The 19832-nt window shown below is 35.1% G+C and overlaps 1 protein-coding gene across 2 annotated transcripts in view; it reads left to right on the top strand.

Moving 5' to 3' along the window:
- The window catches only part of LOC149416114 (uncharacterized), a 39616-nt gene extending 20028 nt beyond the window's left edge, over positions 1-19588 (top strand). The window contains exons 7-12 of one of the 2 annotated variants that reach the window (XM_089641563.1): positions 214-399; positions 1388-1536; positions 2283-2354; positions 11797-11950; positions 13815-14365; positions 14534-19588. In XM_089641563.1, coding sequence (XP_089497689.1) covers positions 214-399; positions 1388-1536; positions 2283-2354; positions 11797-11950; positions 13815-14365; positions 14534-16575 — 3154 coding nt within the window. In that variant the 3' untranslated portion in view covers positions 16576-19588. Of the gene's footprint in view, positions 1-213; positions 400-1387; positions 1537-2282; positions 2355-11796; positions 11951-13814 lie in introns of both variants that reach the window. The other variant, XM_089641562.1, reaches the window with a different exon arrangement.
- Positions 19589-19832: the final 244 nt, after the last annotated feature.

Raw genomic sequence — 19832 nt, 5'->3', positions numbered from 1 at the left:
TTCAAATCTAGGAGTTTACCACATCCAATTAAAATGTGCACCTTTAGGAAACTTAGGAAGATTTTTCGTCGCCTTAAAATGCGGATGGATGGAAACGTTTATCGACTTGTCCGCAAAGGCTATCCGACTGGGGCTGGTGTGTTGTAAGTTGTGTTTATGCGTCCAGGAGTGGCTACAATAACATTTAAACTTTGTTGTTACCTTTGATTACAGACAGCACCAGATATCTATCCATACGGCCAACATGATACCGGAGAAGATGTCGTGCGTCCCGTGTCGCAAGTGGTTCCCCACGGTCAAGGAGACGGAGGCCCACCACCGCTGGCATCGCTCCAGCGGCTCCTACTATCAGTGCCATCGCTGCAGCACCGACTTCAAGGTCCTCATGGGCTTCACAAAGTGAGTACTGTGTGTCCGTGTGTGTTCCACAGCAGTTCATAGTTCACAGGCAGAGTCTCTTCTCTTCTTCGAGTGGTGGAAAAGAGTTAGTATCGTCACTGAAACATAATAACAAACGATATCCTCATTGGCATCTCCTGTGCCGAGGTCTCGTTTAAATTAAATTATAATCATATGAATAATTATTGTTTGTACTCGAGTGCTTTGCATTTCATCTGTAAATTAGTTTTGCTTGTTCCATGTGCAGTCAATCCTGAGAAGATGGTAGCCGTGTTAGATAATACCTTTTTACTCCTCCAGAGTTCACATGAGCATTACGAGCTGTTAAATTTGAATAATCAAACTACGCGAAGAAGTTATTAAAAGAATTAAAATATATTTTCTATTTCTGATCTCCCTATATTGTATGTACTGTATCCAGTATTTTTATATTTTTTGTATGCAATGGAAATAAACCAAATGCTGTTAAGAAGACCCTGCACAGAAAAGTTCCACACTGAACTGTGCTGCAGACTGCTACCTTGCTACGCCAACATAACTTCCAATCAAAATTTGGTAGAATGCATATAAGTCAAATGGTTCTCAATCTGGGTTTATATGAGGCTTATTATTTATTCCGTTGACATCTGTTGAGATATTCTGAAAAAAATAATATCTTTACTTAATCTAGATAAGAGATTCCCAACCTTATCTGGTTCACTGTCCACTTTCCAAGTACATATATTTTTCTTCGATGCCTCCTCCATCTCACGGCGCTACATTCGGGGGTACTCCCTCCCCATATGCCTCCAGTCCTCAATCCTACCCATATATCTTCCATGCTGTCTGGTCACCTCTTCCTCGGTCTAATTCTTGCCACCGACGGTAATCTTTAATTCTTTCAACAGATAAGTCTTACAATGCTGTCATACTCAATTACATTTTCGAGTTCCCGGTTCATTATTTTAATTCTGTACCATTAATTTATCTGTTTGTTTTTGTTCTCCAGGCACTTCCAGCTGAAGCAGTGCATGCCATGGACCGTGGTTCCCGACGTGCCGTGCCCCGTGTGCCTGAAGACGTTCGCCACGCAGACCTGGATGGGGCAGCACAAGTGCCCCGGGCCGCCGCCGCCCCCGCCGCCTCCCCCCGTCGGAGGTTTGTACCATCATCGTTCTTTACTCCTAAAATCAGAGATATAAATAAAAGGAAATTTTGAAGAGATAAATAAAAAAGACAAGAAATAATGAAAATACAAATAAATGAATGAGAACAAAAGAGAAAAATACAGGCGTGGAGTGTGCTATAATTTATAGTATTGTAGATGTTATCTGTCCGCAGTATACAAAACCTTTGTTGACTATTCATGTGTGAATTTTGCGTCATATATTTACACTATTTTTTAGAGAAGTCTTTTTATAAGCCCAGAAAAAAATAATGTAAAGGCCTATGAAAACTGCTTTAAAGTTCAAAATCTCCTACTTACGAACCCATTTTCAGTTATGATTTTATTGTATAATGTGGCAAATTAAGTTATTTATAAAATGATCGAAAAAAATTTAAATATTTATTCCTGAACATCCACAAAATAAAATGAAAGGCACTTTTTGGCCATGTTTTTTTCTTGCATAAATCAAAACAGGCGGATGGTGTTAAGCGGGAATTTAAACCTTATCGCCATCTACGTAAGGGTTGTTATTGATAGCGGCTCAATTTAAAATATTACATGACGTAGTGCATCGCCTTAAAAATGTTGAGTTTTTTTTTTGTGTTGTGTAGTTTCCTAGATGGTTTACTGCAATTGTATAATCGTTGGTTAATCAAACTTCAATTGGATGATTTTTTTTTTAAAGATTTCCGTTCTCCTATCGTTACTGAACTAAATAATGATGTTATCTTTTCAGAAAAGTGCAGCAAATGTACCAACACTTATACCAGCAGGATTCAACTGAAGAGACACGAAAGGACTTGCAAAGGTAAGCTTTATTTTACACCGTATATCTATACCCGTTAATTCGGAATTTCATAGACTTACTAAATAATAGACCTAGACATGAGGGAAGCGGAACAAACCAAGTTGCGGGGAGCGGGGAGGTGGCGTGACCATTTCCCTTTTAATTGATTGTCAATAAATGAATCTGACAGTATGCATGCGACTCGCATTGTATTGTTAAAATTATTTCTTAAATTTTTTGTTTTAATTGAAACAACACAAGAATCCCAACCGTCTGGAGCCAGTGAGATTATGGCATCCCCAATTGGGATATGTTTTTTTTTGCAATTTTTTTTTTTTTTATTTTTATTTTTTTTTTTATAACACTTTTTTATTTAACAAAATAGGTAGACCAACAAAGCTGTCCTTGTGAGGGTGAAGATAGTGGTAAGGGGAAAAATACGATGAGGAAGTACATAGCTATTCAGATATGGTCACCAAAAACTCAAATAAAGTTTATTTGCGCACGCTGGGATTTGAACCCGCTACCTTCAGCTTGGTAGTCGAGAACCTTACCCCTTGACCACGGAGGCTGTATCTAGTCTTTGAAAATAAAATCTGCTTAACCTTTTGAATGCGTTAATTTGCTCCGTTTTATCTATACCCGTACGCGGTACATATTTTCAAATACCTATGCACGCAATTAAATGTCAAATTAAAGCATTCTGGCATGATTTATTGGACTATATAGACAGAACAGATTATTATCCACAATATGATAACAAATCCTCGTGTGTCAACACTTTTAGATGTTTATAAAAACAAAAACATAAAATTTCATACAAAGACGTACCGTATCTTTTGAATGTGGTCCCGCCATTCACTCGGCGTGTGTGTACTACGCAGTGGCGTTGATAGACACAAGTGGGACACCATGAGCACTTATCATTTTTAGTTATGAAAAGTTGTGAATGACATACTAGTACTAACGCCATCCGTTGACAAAAATGTAAACTAAAGGACTAAAAGGCGCGAAGAGGCGCACTTGATTATCGATCTTTTTTTATGAAATACAATTTTATTTTTGAGAAATTCTTGTAGATGTCAGCATCGTGATAGTTCTACGAATGTCCAAGTGAGCAAGAAATACATTTATGACGAAAGAGCGCTGGAATATCGGCCGTCAAAGTTTCCGTATCAACTGTTGATACAGCCGCGTGTGAGTATAGACTTTTTGCCGTAACAACAGTTGATACAGCCGCGTGCAAAGAGTTAAGTAACCTTTTTTGCAATGGCGTTCAAATTGCTGGCTGGGTAAAAATCTGCACAACCCATATCTGGTAAACAAATGTTCGAGCTTGTTTTCAAAATCAAATATTTTGTTACACTATTTATTTATACACTTTTACAAATGTGTTATAATTTTCTCACCTCATTTATTTTTGCGTCGCAATCCGATTTGTAGACAGTTCGGTTAAAAATGAATCAGACCCTGCGCAGAAAAGTCCCACAGCGGACTGCGCAGCATATTGTTACTTTACGGGTGTGGTTATTTCGATGTGCGCTCTTCGGCAGTCAATTTTACGACTAATGTCGTTGTTTATTAAAAGCATTCTCAAACCCTTACGTTGCCAAAAATATTGTCACTTGGTTTGCCTCCAGCTCGTCGAAATTATACTCAGATTATGTAATAGGCCATGTGTAAATTGAATTTTTGCGACTAATTACCGTTGCGTAAAAATAATTAATAAAAAATTTCTTAAATTGGGGTTGTGTTCATAGAGTTTCATACAGGTGTATATTTTAATTATTATTTTTATTTATATTTATTCTTGAATAGTAACTATCAAAATACAGGGTTTTCCAATTAGAGGTGGTATTTTGAATAGTCCGCTATTTCGGTAGATATTACTTTTGAAGCTGTCATTTTTTGACATTTGACAAGTAGAAACTACGCCATTAATAAAAATGGAACGATATACGTTTCAACAACGCATTGAAATTATTAAAATTCACTTTAATGAATCAAATGCAAATTATCTTGTGATGAGGCCCATTTCCACCTCGGTGGCTTCGTCAACAAGCAAAATTGTCACATCTGGGGCTCGGAAAACCCAAGAGTTATTGTTGAAAAGCCTCTCTATCCTCAACGTGTAACTGTTTGGTACGGTTTATGGTCCGGCGGAGTCATTGGACCTTACTTTTTCGAAAATGAGGCTGGAGCAACAGTTACGGTGAATGGATTGCGCTATCGAGAGATGATTAATGCTTTTTTATGGCCGGAATTGGATGGTATTGATCTGGACAACGTTTACTTTCAACAAGACGGCGCTACGTGCCACACAAGCAACGAAACCATTGATCTTTTACGATTGAATATCAAAATAACACCTCTTATTGGAAAACCCTATATAACTAGCCGTTGGAATTAATATTTATTTTCATTCAACGACCAACCCTATTCAAAAAATGACATCATTAGGTTGAAATATAATACCTAAATACAAATATTACTCTACGAGTCCACGATTCGACCTATTGTTTAAGATGTATTGACACCTAATAAATAAAAAGGGGAAACTGTTTACACTTTATAAGCGACATTACGCGAAATTTTAAATGGTCTTTTGGTTATGCAACTCCTACTACACGTTTTTGGATTTTCCCATGCGAAACAGCCGATGACTAGCGCCAACGGACAATCAAATCTATCAATGGCAAGCACATTTCCAACGCAGGTCGTTGGTTATTATTTGTGTTATAACGTACGTAATCTTTCAACAGTATTGGCGGTTGATGCCTGATGTATAAAAAGGGTGAAGAGATTACACTTCCTGAATGATATTATGCCTAATTTGAAATGATCTTTTGTTTATGCAACTCCTACTACAGTAGAACCTCGTTAATTCGAAATCCACGTGATATCAAAAATCAAATTTCGAATTAACGAATTCCCACGTAATTCGAAATTTTATGAAAAAAAAAAAAAAAAAAAATACGCCAAAAATCGATTTTCTCGGCCGCCTCTTCAAATCTGGGTGGTATTTTAGGAGTAAATTCGTATTAATATCAATTATTTCTTTATTTTCGCGGCCGATTACCGTAGCGGCCGGCCCTTTAAATTTAAATTTTCGCAATAAATTCTTAAAAATGCGATATATTTACGTGTAAATCGAGATTTCCTGGAAGATTTACGTCGCAGCGGGCCATTTGAAATTCAATTATTCGAAATAAATTCTTAATATACGATACATTTGTGCATAAATCGAAATTTGCTGCCGAGTTTCGTCGCGGCCGACCCTTTAAATTCAGATATTTGGTGTAAACTCGTAAAACTACGACATATATCCTCGTAAAACGTATTTTCTCGGCCCTTCAAACTCGGATATTCTAAATAAATTTTGAAAAAATACGACATTCCAGTGTAAATCGATTCAGATTTACAAAATAATAATCTGAATTAAAACGATGTATAACCAAGTAAAAATACATTTTTCGGCGTTTTACCGCCACGGCCGACTTTTAGATTCAGATTTACGAAATATTATGATTTATTTTCACAAAAATAAAATATTTCGAATTACACAAACAAATTTTCGTGCGCGGACAAAAATAAATTTCGAATTACGAATTAACTAATTTCGAATTAAAAAACATTTTGTATGAAAAAAATTTTGTGCAGAAATTTTTTTGGCCAAAACTTCGAATTACGCGTTTTTTCGAATTATCGGGGTTCGAATTAACGGGGTTCTACTGTAGACGTTTTTTTGGATTTTCCCGTCCGAAACGACCGATGACTTGCGCCAACGGACAATATCATCTTTGTAACCTAATGATAGATGGAAAAATAGTAAGTTTTGCTGACGATACTGTGCTACTCACTCAATCAGACACTTGGTTAAACGCATACAAAATGGCTGAGAAATTATTAACTCTGTTAAAAAATGGATAGATATTAACTCTCTTGCAAAACAAAATACATTACTTTTATTATGAATATCGTTGGCCAACCTAATCAAGATGTTGAAATAAAAGTACATAAATATTCTTGTACTCACGATACATTCTGTCAACGTCCTTGCCTAGATCGAACGGACCATATCAAATACCTTGGTCTTACATTTGATCAATATCTAAAGTGGAATACACATTGCCTACTTATCACGAATAAACATATTTATTTCTTCAAAAACATACTAGACTCCAAATCTATGAAAATTGTTTAATTGTTTCTCTTTGTCAATCTATCATTGAGTATGGAATAATCGCATGGGGAGGTGCAACACTATCAGCTATAGATTCATTATCGAAGGCACAAAAATTAACTATGAAAGTTATTCTTAAAGTTCCCTTAGAAACGAGTACTGCAGATATATTCGACAAATTTACACAAAAACTATCTTAACTCATCTGTTTAAAAATAAAACACATACATTTTATGAAAATACCAAAAATATTGTAAACAAGAGGCACAAAACCAAAGAACTCATACAAACACCAACATTTGGTCAAAGAAATTTCAAATACATTGCGTCGGAAATATACAAACCTGAAAAAACAAGAAAATCGAATTACATTAACAAATACAAAATCCTGATCAAACAATGGATCATCGAAAAAGGTCGTGCAATAATTAGTCACCTCACCCAAATATAATACTCTATCTCATTATTGTTACCACTACCTACCAACCTGAAAATTTTTGTCAAATATTTTTGCTTTATTGAAAAATGTACTTTATTTTAATATTTTAAAATATTTGTAAACTAGTCTGTCTCGACACAGGATTTCCTAGTGAGACAGGCAAAGCCAAAAAAATATATTTAATCCTTTTTATACAGGGTGTATCGGCACGTACCCGACAAACTTTAACAAGCTATTCCTTAGCATATTTGGAGTAAAAAATCTTATGTGCACTTTGCTGTCCGGTAACGTTTTTTTTTAATAAAAAATTTACTATTCATATTTTCACCACATGTCACCACTGTTTTATCCTTTGTCAAAGTTTGAAAACCGATCTCGCAATATTTTATTCGAATTCCGTTGAATTATGTACATGTGTACCAATATTGGCGCGCTTTTACAATCACAACGAAATGGCACGGCACCATTCGTCTCATTTTTAACTATTATTATTTAGTGTGTGCGAAAGAGCGAAGACGCTTTTCGACATACTTGCTTATAACAGCTGTTGAACACGAAAAGCAATGCCAATGACAGTGATGGAGTGTGGAAATTTTTAATTTTTTTGTTTTTAATTAAAAAAAAATGCTACTGGACAGCAAAGTGCCCATAACATTTTTTACTCCAAATGTGCTAAGGAATAGCTGGTTAAAGTTTGTCGGGTTAGTGCCGATACACCCTGTATAGATGGGATCTATCAATGGCAAGCAAAATAACGATATTATTTTTTCAATAGTACTAATTATATTTTCAACACCAACTAGCCAAAGTTTCAACGTTATTAGGGGATTGTTGTTATATCTGTGGGGCGCGGGGCGTTAAAGATATAATGATGCAATGATCCGGGAATCACACGGGAAGGGGATTCCTTACGATTATGATCTATTTTTTGTTTGTTTTTGTTAGTTAGTGTCGTTGTGAGTGGTTTATTTATTGTGTAGTTTCAATCTCTTGAATGTTTGGTTTGATTGTACTTACGAAGTGAAAATAGCATTTAATTCAATGACCAGATTATTTTTTATTTATTTATAATAGTATAGTAACATAATACCTACAAAAATATACTACGACCTTATAAAATTATATCTAAACTTGTGTTACTAACAATGAAGTGAAGATATCATTGAAGTGCATACTAATATTTTTGAAGATTTTTTTTTATTTTTTTTATTGAATAAATAGTTAATACATATCAACAAACAAGTCCTGCTAAGCCAATTGAATTGGCTTGTCAACAGGTGCTTAAAGTTTAGTTACATATACATTTTTATAAGTTATAATTTACATCTTATATCTACAGAATCAACAATTTTTTCATACAATTTTTCATACATATTAAAGTAAATATTTTTTTTCCAATAGCCAATTTCACCATATATTTAACCTTATTCATAGATTTACATTGCTTTATAGTGTCAGGTAATAAATTAAATATATTCGGTATGTTGTATTCAAACGTTCTCTGTCCGTATTTATTATTAAATTTCGGAACTATTAACCCGTCATTGCGCGTGAATCTAGAACTGTATTTATGTTCTAATTTTTCTTTATGCTGCGGGGTATATATATACTGAATTATGATTTTTCGCCATAGAATAGCCTTAAAAGGTAAAATTTTGGCACTCTGAAACAGCAACGGTGTATTATGTCTCTGTTTAAAAATATTAGGGACGACTAGTAATTTTACAATTGCGTTTTGTACAACTTGGACTTGTTTCAGATTGGTTATACTAGTATTTTCCCATATGGTTAATCCATATCTAATAATAGATTCTGCCATTGACATATAAATTATTTTAAGTGTTTCAATTGATAGGAAAAAATTTAATTTGACTTCACTAGTATAAATAAACATGTGAATAAGTAAAATTGCGAAATTTAATAGATTGTAAATAATTGTGATGATTGAGGATTCATCAGGTACGGAGCAAAAAATAGTCTTAAGAGTTCATAAATCACCAGAAATAATAAATTATAGTTGCGTCACTGTCGGCGTTATTTTCAACGGTTATTTTCAACAGTTGAAAATCGTCAACGATAACGACGTTGGCGTTGAATGGAATTATTAACGCCCAGTACTATTCTTGAAAACACATTTTACAAATGATTACAGTGGTTTATATTGTAGTACAGAGAAAAGGTACAAAAAATAAAGAAAATAGGTGGATGAGGTAAAACTGTGTGGGGGTGATATTGTATGTTACGTGAACACCTCACTAGGAGAACCTGTGCTTAACTTCTAGATTTAAAAAAAAAATAAATTATTTCAACCATTTTACATATAATAATGTACATCTTTATTTTTTTTTAGTTATACAGATTACATATGTGGTTATCTTGGTGTACAAATAAAAGTCTCGTTCAACTCTGATACAGCGTTTATTGTTAAATTAAAAATCGATTTTACAGTCGCAGTATTTACGTGTTTACTATTCACAATACTATAGAATGCGGGCCATAACTAAGTCAAGGTTCCCTAGCGCGGTAGTACTTGGCTGAAGGTTTGGAGACTGAATACTGACTGCTCGCTGCGTCGGGCTTATTTATACGGAGCAGCCGGCGGCGACAGTAGGTAGGTGGAATTGCAAATAAATCGGAGCCACTCGCTCAGTCTGGGCCTTTCGGGAACTTTCGGTCGGCGTTGCAATTACGCATAGGCGATCGGCTAGAACCTTCTAGCTAGTTGGCGTAATGTGCCAGACCGACTTGCAATCGTATTGTCGTAGGTAGGTCGCTTTGTTTACGATTTTAGCTGTCAGTAGTAACTCGCAAGTAGGTACTCGTAGAAAGGTAGGTTGTGTTGTTTACGTTTTGGTTCTCGGTATTAATTTGCAAGTACCTAAGTAGGTCGAGCTGTTTATTATTAATGAGACAATTCTGGATTGTTCTCTCGACGCTACACATAAAAAAATCAGTGTTAACAAAATATAGGTTACATAAAATATAAGAGTTTAAAAAATATTGGTATGATAGACTACAAATAAGTGAGACAAAAAGTAGAAAATCTGCCAAAATCAAGGTATAAAATTAGTTGATAACAATAGTTTACAAAGTAGGTAGAAATAGTTCGCACATAATCCGTTTAAAGTTTGCCAAGTTCAAATTATTTTCAAATACATTTGTTATAGTATTTATTATCAAGACTGTGTAAACGTTGTATTGGAGAATGAAAACTATAGTTGGAATGAGATGTACGTATGTATAATGTTGATATTTGCCTAGTTGTTCGTGTAGGTATGTTTAGATTTATTAAATGCAGGAGTTCACAACAATCGAATTTAGAGTTCAATAATTTTAATAAAAAGGTTAGGTCGTTTATGTTTCTTCTGTTTTCTAATGTTGGAATATTTAAAAGATTCACTAACGAGAGGTAATTTATGTGTTCTAAAGGGATGTTAAGTTTAAAATTTACGAAGCGTAGAAATTTTCTTTGAATTCTTTCAACATTATGAATATGTACATTGTAGAAGGGCGACCAAACTATGGAGTTATGCTGTATGATTTGAATATAAAGCGTGGTGTTTTCTCTTTCTAACATCGTATTGATCATATCCTATTTTATTTATTTAAAATCGTTACCAACCTGTTGAACTCCCCTGAACTTCTTTCGTTAATATGTTTCCATGTACCTAGTCGATCAGTTTGTTTCAAATTACCCTATCATTGCAACAATACAGGATCTAACGCTGAACTCAATTCCATAATAAATCGCCTACATGTACTTGGTAATAAATATGTTTTGGATGAATATATAAACATTACTAGCTTACCTCATACAAACACTATTTAATTAAAACTGTATGTCAGCGCTTCTCAGATTGATTATAATCAAATATAGTTTTAAAGTATTAATTTATCCGGGATTTATTGTATATGAATTGTTTATATATTTATATACAGGGTGTCCGGAAACTCGTAGTACAAGCGGGAAACTGGTGAATCTACATCACATTTGGAGTCGATTTTGTAGTATATTTTTTTTTTATTTGAGCTTTCGTTATCGAGTAAATCGAGTTTGAAGTTGATTTTTTTTTTTTTAATTTTTTTTTTTTTAATCAAATTCTTATAAATTATTACTGAAGATCAAAGTACCCAACTAATTAAAACTATTTGAAAGTAAAACAAATGAAGAAACTCGGATTTGAAGCATTATTTTGAAATCACCCTTCATTTAACCCGGTGTAATCATAAAATATTTCTGCTCTGCAGGGTTAAAACATCTGTTATTCAACCCTAAACACCAGAAAAAACTTTAACCCTAAAATAGCCGAAAATATTTTTTTTTTGGTTTTTTTTTTTTTTTTTTTGAAAATGCTCAAATCAAAAAACTTTATGTTTTTTTGGGTTCCCCATGTGGTGTAGATTCTCCAGTTTCCCGCTTGTACTACGAGTTTCCGGACACCGTGTATATATAAATATATAAACAATTGTTGTATTGTATTTATAATAACTATTTCTATTGTTCTCTTTTATGTATTTTATATTTATATTTTTTTTTATCTATGTATATTCTGTATTAATATGTATAACAAATGTTATTTTTTTGTAAAAGCCGCTATAATCGGCGTTAATAAATAATAAATAAATAAATAAATAAATATTTCTCACCATAACAGTTAGGAGACACAACCATTTCTATTCACCATTAGAGTTGTTCCCAAAATAGCTATTTGTTTGCAAAACTGAACAAATTAGTTTTGGATTATGTGGGATTTTGTTAATTCTCAATTGGGTTGTTGAGGTCCCGTGGATTTATAAATGAAATTTTTCACATTACTACAATAATTTGTTCTTTATTCCAGGCGTGGTGGTTGAAGTGAATCCCAACAACCCACACCTCGGTGACCTGCGCGACCTCAGCATCAGCGTGGACCGCTGCGATGACCTCCTGATGAGGATCAAGACAGAGCCTGGCCTGCTCTTCACTCCCGCCGATATCAAGACTGAACCCAAGGAGTAAGTTTAACGCCATTAATAATTAACAACACAGATTAAAGAATAAAATAGCTAGCTCATTTGTACGGCTTGCTCATGAACGAGTCATCGGTAATTTATATGCAACTCCTGGACACATTGAACCCCAGATTCCTATCCATCTCTCATGCCTTTTTCCTTTGCAAGAAATTCCTCTCCTTTCTTCCCTTAAAAGGACAATTCGCACAGCACCGCCAAAGAAGACATGTGTGGAGTTAATAAAAATAAATAAAAAAAAGCTGAAGTTTTACTATTTATACACCGTGTTTCATGCTTATACCGCGAAACTTGGGGTGGTTCAAGATAATCTAAGAAAAAAATCCTAATAGATTTTTTTAAACATAGCAACCTAACCTAACCTAACCATCGCCCCAAAGTTTCGCGGTATGAGCCTGGAACACGGTGTGTAAATTAGAAATTAAAACATTTGAATCTTTTCTGCGATTTGTAGTTTATATCTTTAACTACATCTTGGAATTCATAACTTCACATCAGACTTTGGTCAATAGTGTGGAGGGCCTATAATACGGTATTTTCACTGGTTTTTTTAATTCTAAAAAAATTTTGACAAATTTTCAATAACGACGAAAATGTGCCATTTTCAATTTGCTGCCAAAACGAAATGTTCAATTTTATTTGTGACTTTGGTGGCAATTTTTAATTTTTTTTTTACATATCCCCAAACAGGAGGCTGGATGATAATTTCCATCAGGTCCTATGTCATATTTGGGTATGCTATGTGGAGGGTATTTTTAAGAAAAGGAAAGAGAGGATGTTCTGGGAAGGAAAAAGGTATGAGGGGATTGAATATATCCCTCCCGCTGCGGCGCAAGGTGATGTGTCGCGAGAGACCAGTTGGAGAGGTCAAAGGGTCTCCTTAAACCAGCCTCTCCCGATTCAGCACGCCACGCAGCTGGGGCATCCTGAATACACCTCACCGGATGAACCCGGGCACCCCTGCTAATTCACTAAACATAGTGAACAACATGGAACATTGGGGCAGGGCCACAAGATTTTTATTTTCCGTGGCCGATGAGAAACAAAAACGTTGTCCCTACCAAATGTTTTTGTCCGATGTTTTGAAAACATTTAGTTGCTGTAGACCCGACTTAATTTGACGGCCGGCATAGTCCAGTGGTAACGCATTGGACTGCCATTCCGAAGGTCGCGGGTTCGAACCCGGCGTGCGCAAATAAATTTTATTTGATTAATTTGTGTTATTTCACAATTAATTAATTAAAATAATATATAGTATATTTGCGGCACGTTCCAGAGTGGAAGATACTACCAGTATCGCCCTGGTGTAAGACCACCATTCAGAATTGAAACGTTGCTCCAAATGGCTTTAGCCGTGTTTAGTCACTAGATCTGAATAGCCAGGTACTTCCCCACCTTCCTCTTTCCCTTCCCCACTTACCTTCAGCCTCACAACATCCCCCAATTGGGGATGCCATAGTCTCACTGGCTCCAGACGGGAGCAGTTGGGACTCTTGTGAGGTATTCACTATAAAAAAAATAAATAAATAAAAATAAAACGGTCTTATAGTTATGTTATGGGTTGCAGGCTGTACCACTAATAGTATAATGCTCTGGATTATTCCCATGAATGATTCTCCGGGATTGATTACCATGTTTATTTTTAACTGAGTACAGATATTTCGGATATGTGGTTAATAGTAGCGAGCTGAGATGTGAGAGGGATATCAAACTAAAACATGGGCTTTTATACAACTACAATATGTCTGTCTCGTACTACACTGAGTCAAGCACCTGACTTTACTGTCTCACAGTTAAGGTTTGAATTTTGTCTTGTCTTGTGATATTAATGTATTGTTTTTTATTTTAGCTTTGAGGAAGAATCCAACGTGGAACCCGTCTACATTAAGCAAGAAATCAAGCAGGAGTACAATGAGTTTGACAACGACTACAATGACAACGGTTTCGGCGACAACTACTCGAGCAACGAGTCTGAAAACAATGCGCCGATCCCGCGACCGAACCTCGTTCGCAACCCGTTCGCCAGAAAGAGCGTGAGCCAAGTGGACTCCTTGTCGGTCATAAGTCTCCGGAGCATCTTCTCCACGAAGCTCTTCAAGAAGAAGTCAAAGAACAAGAAGAAGAAGCAGAGGCCGAACCCGATGAGTGCTTTCGACGCTCTCATTGTCAAGTCCGAACCGATGGACGCCCCGGAGAATGAATTTGATCACGTGGAGAGCGATGTTCCCATGAATGATGCGGCAATTGACGCTCGATCGATCGAAGATATCATTGGCACTCGACCACACGAAGCGAGGGCGGATGAAACAAATGAAGCTCCCGAAGCAAGTAGAGCTAATGCAGATGAAACAAATGAAACTCAGGAAGCAAGTAAAGCTAACGCTGATGAAACAAATGAAGGTCACGTAACTAGTGCAGTTGATGCAAATGCATCAAATGATGTTCCGGAAGCAAGTAAAGCTAACGCTGATGAAACAAATGAAGGTCACGTAACTAGTGCAGTTGATGCAGATGCATCAAATGATGTTCCGGAAGCAAGTAAAGCTAACGCTGATGAAACAAATGAAGGTCACGTAACTAGTGCAGTTGATGCAAATGAAAATGGAGAAGCCAGTAAAGCTAACGCTGATGAAAGAAATGGAAGTCAGGATGCTAGTAAAGTTAATGCAGATGAAACAAAAGATCAAGAAGTAGGAGAAACGAACAAAGGTCTCGGAGCAGGCGAAGAAAAGATGACTGATGATAAGAAATTGACTACCGTCGCAGACATGTTTGAAAACGATAAATCGGAAGATGAAATCAACAACTTTGGCTTTGATATACAGATGGCTGTCGATGAAGTCGAAAAAAGCCTCAACAACAGTGAGAATAATCCCGCAAATGATTCCGAAACTGTGGACGAGTCCTTGAAAGACAAAGAAAATGAGAAAAGCCCAACCGTCCCGGAGAAAGAAGCAAGATTAGTCATGGAAACGTTACTTGGACAAGTGGATCAAAGTTTAAAAAAAGATTTGGAAGTTGAAACTACAAAATCTATTGAGACTGTTAAAGATACAAGCATCGCTGAAGATAGTTTGGCCTTCAAAGACAATAGCGTTTTGACCGAATGCACCCAAGAAGAATTGGACAAGAAAGAACTGGACGAAATAATCAACGAGATTCAAGAAGCCGAATTGACAGAGGGAAGATCTGTTAAAACAGGTCTTTTGAAGGTTGTGACCTATTCAGAAGATAGCTGTTCACAGGGGAAAAGCCTGGAAGAAGCTTGTGGTTTGGACCCTGAAGTAGCAGCAATGCTAGAAGAAGATGATATTGATTCAGAAATCAATAGCGTCCTACAAGGCGAACTGTCCCCATTCATTATGCAGAAGAGGGAAGTGAAAATAAGTTTGGAAGTGGAAGAAACTCTCGTCAAAACCACAGATGCAGATGTTGGTAAAGAAACAGAAGAAAATGATGTTAAAACAAATGCAGAAGTTGGTAAATACATAGAAGAAACTGATGTTAAAACAATTAATGTGGATGTTGGAAAAGTGACGGAAGCAAGTGATGTTGAGACAATAGATCCAGATGTTGGAAAAGAAACTGTTGAAAGTGATATTAAATCAATAGATACAGCTGTTACAGATAAAACTGAAGACAGAGATGTTAAAACTATAGATACAGATATTGGAAAAGAAACAGTTGAAAGTGATGTTAAGGTCGTAGAAAAAGAAGTGGTAAAAGAAATTGGTGAAGGTGATTCTCAAGGTGTTAGAGAAGAGAGTTTGCTGGAAAATGTTATGGTAGAAGTAACTGGTACAGATCTCAAAGAAACTGCTAGTCAGATTGAAGACACAATTCAACAAGATGCCACAAACAAAACCGAAAAAGATGTCAATAATTTAAAACTTGGACGAGCAGAACATAAGACAGACGAAAACAAAGAAGTTGAACTGAAATCTGAAGAAGAATTGAACAAATTGGAGTCTGAAGGAGACGTGATGGATTTGATATCCGACAGCGGAGACGATTGTAACATTGTAGATTCTCCAGAGAAAACCAAGGCTTTGGATGACCAGCTCTTGGACTCAGACCTTTTGGAAGAAAGCAATGAAGCAACAAAGAACAAATACGAAGACGACGCTCTTGAAGAAGAGCGACTTTTGCAGGACGATCCAATGGATGCAACAGAACCGAATCTAATTGAAACGCATCCCGTAGCCTCCATTCCCACTGATTCAAACATTGAATTGAATCTTGCGGAATCAAAACCAATGGAGTTGGATCTTGTTGATTCAAACGCATTAGACTCCTTGGAATTGAATACAGCAGTTACAAATCCTATTGAATCTAGAGAATCGGAAACAATCGAAGATAATCTGATGGATGTGTCTTTGAGTGAAGTTCAACCTAAAGTAGTGTCAGCGGACGGAGGTTTTTTGACAGACGCTAGTGATCATTTGGCTTCTGAGTCAGAAGTTAAGTCCGACATTGTCCAAAGTGTGGTGCAAGAACATAGCGTAATTCGGAGTGTAGAGGACTATAAGAAACTGGCCGTGTCCAGTGTAATACCAGACGATGTCGGATTGGACGCCATTTCGGACGATGATTTTGACATGGACTCATAGTTTATTTGCATTAAATACAATCAGTTTTCCCTGAAGGTTCCTTGAGGATTTAAAGGTCAAGAGAGGTACAGTAGTTTCAAAGCCTTTGAAAACATCCTGTGAATGTTTCTAAACTTATCGTTATGAAGCATGTCGCAAAAGTTTCTGAACTTTTGCACAACATCTGGTGAAACTTTCTATCCTTATTGCAAGATGTCTCGTGAGACTTTCCACACATATAGTTGCGAAGCATATTGTGAAATTTATCTTTGGAAAGCACCTTCTGAAAGCTACAGAACATCTTGTAAAATTTTCAAAATATTCTTGCAAATGTGCAATGTATATCATCTTGAGAAAAATTACAAAAGCTTAGGAATCTTCAAATCATGCTGTAAAAGTTTCAATACTTTTTAAAATTTAATTCTAAACTTTTGTGAAATTATGTAAACTTTCGTGAAATTATATAAGCTTTTGTAATTTTTTGTGAAATTTTATAAACTTTTATGAAATTTTATAAACTTTTGTGAAATTTTATAAACTTTTGTGAAATTTTATAAACTTTTGTGAAATTTTATAAACTTTTGTGAAATTTTATAAACTTTTGTAAAATTTTATAAACTTTTGTGAAATTTTATAAACTTTTGTGAAAGTTTCCAAATATTTTGTGAAAGACAAAGCTTCTTCTCCATGATTTTGTGAAAGTTTCAATGGTTCAATTGAAGGTTTCAAACCTTAAAAATAAACCTTTTGTATAAATTGACAAGTGCCCATGTAAAACAAACTGGCTGCAGTCTGTCAAAGTGATGAATCGTCTCATTCTATGAATCTTAAATAATTTCCAAAAAAAAAGTTTTTTGGACAATATATGCAACAAGGTTCCAATTTATTTTTAGTTGAAAATATTTACGTAAAATTACTAATAATTTTCTTAGTAAAAATGCCCTATAAATATTTGGGCTTTAGTGAACCTTACGTATAAATTTTTTTTCCTAGTAATATTTTAACATTTATTTGACTCGAATGCGATATTTGCTGCTTATTTTTAATTTTATGATTTAATTGTAAATGTCGTGGTTATTAGGTCTGTGTTAGTGGCAGAGTGATTTAAGGAATTACAATGAAAAACAATTAATTTTTACTTTAACACTGATTCTGAATATATAAACTTTATTGTATGTGATTAATTGACCGTTTAGTGGCCGACTAGTCCAAAGCTATGGGGTTCCACTGCCAATGTGCAGTTTCAATCCTCCGCTAGCTAAGTCCTCCATCATTGCACAAGCAGGAAGAATTTTCGACTCCTATAAGTCTTGGTGTGATCGATTCGATCATTTTGATGTGATCATTTTACTTGATTGATCGGGTGATTTTAAAAATGATTTGATCAGTGATTTTTTAATGTTGGTACGTGATCACTATGCCAGTGGGTCGTGATCAACCCAGTTCGTGTAAAAAAATCGATCCATCCAGAAAGTAAAACTCAAATTAAACTTGATGAAATAGCGTATTAACTTAGGGTTTCTTTTTACGTCATGTGAATTTTTTTATTAATAATTATTGCCCTTTTATAACATAAAATATTGTAATTTAGCATCTGGATTGATACTTGCGGATCTATATTTTCTCTGCTTACCCTTGCATACCTTTGTCGCCAGTGTGGCAGTACGTTAATGCAAGTAAAATGTAAGATTGGATAAGTTATGCTCAGTTTCTCTTTTCTCACCCGGTTTGTTCCTGTGATCGGGGGATTTCTCTAGACTCGGTCCCTTAAGAAATGCCAGTTTTTCAAATTAAACACTAATCTCTCTATTACACTCCTATTTAAGTTTTTCAAAATATTTTTAGTTATGTAAATAATATATATTATGCAGAAAGTTCTAATAATAGACAAATGGGGGCGATTTTCTGAAAATCAAATTAAAATTTTTTCATCAACTACTTGCGCATGCCGGGATTTGAGCCCACAACCTCCAACCTTATACTTAGAGAGCTCCAACCTTCGACCACGGAAGCCATTTGAAAGGTACCCGCTAAACGCTGAAAACAACATCTCATTTGTGCCTTTCCTCTGACTACGATTTGTTCAAAAGCTGCAATGGACCTGGAATTGGCTTTTAACAGGGAACTTTCAAATGGCAAATAAACAAAATGACTCTGGGTGGCTACTTGATGAAAAAACATAATATTTGAATTTTGACGAAATGTCTCAACTTCAATTACAATACGAAAAAATGATTTTAGGCGCTCCAGAGATGATCAATGCCAATTGTCAATGTGCTAACCCAATTGAAATTTGCAATTGAATTGCGTTTGAAACTTCAATGGACCCCGTGTACGAATACAGTGTTACAATTTAGAACTCATTTTCCATAACTCGACAAAATCTTGGATAGAGCAATTGAAGGAACGATTGTCAGTCGATCATTTCACTGCGTCAATGGCGCTTGTCTACGCGCTCAATCAAAATACCAATCATTCCCCTGTCAATGGTAAGTCGCAAATTTCAATTGCTTCAATTGACTCTGTCAACTGTCATTGACATGAATTGATTTTGATCGTCTTCAGGTCCCCAAGTCTTTGTGCATGTAGAAATCTAAAAATCTGAAAATTAATCTACTTTTTGATAATTTGTACTACATTGGTATATTATGAACGTTTAAGTATAGTTTTTTTTCTCATGAATAATAGTAACAAAAGAGATATGACATGTTTGCATTTTGTCTGCACAAACTATCAAAGTTATGTAGGTTGAAACAAAGGCGGGACGCCGATGTGCTTAAATGCGAAAAGTAGTAGTATGTACCATGCTGGCGACATGCCTTGCAATACTAATAACAGTTCATGGCCCATCTCCCTTGTTTCTTTTATCTATGGTTCCACCGGTATAAATTCTTATTCAATAATGTATTATATAGTCTTCCCAACAAAAGCTACATATTTCAATAGAATATTGCCGAACCAAAATTGTGATTCTGCATTGTTCTCAAAAATTTAATAAAGATATGTATTTCAATAGTATTGTAATTATATTTCAATAGTATTGTAATTATATTTCAATAGTATTGTAATTATATTTCAATAGTATTGTAATAATATTTCAATAGTATTGTAATTATATTTCAATAGTATTGTAATTATAATTCAATAGAATTGTAAATATATTTCAGTAGTATTGTAATTATATTGCAATAGTATTGCAATTATATTTCAATACTGCTGTAATTATATTTCAATAGTATTGTATTTATATTTCAATAGTATTGTAATCATATTTCAAT

The sequence above is a fragment of the Hesperophylax consimilis genome, chromosome 17 (assembly GCF_061612785.1).
Source record: "Hesperophylax consimilis isolate HC1 chromosome 17, BYU_Hcon_1.0, whole genome shotgun sequence".
NCBI lineage: Eukaryota > Metazoa > Arthropoda > Insecta > Trichoptera > Limnephilidae > Hesperophylax > Hesperophylax consimilis.
This window is presented reverse-complemented; position numbering and strand designations above follow the sequence as displayed.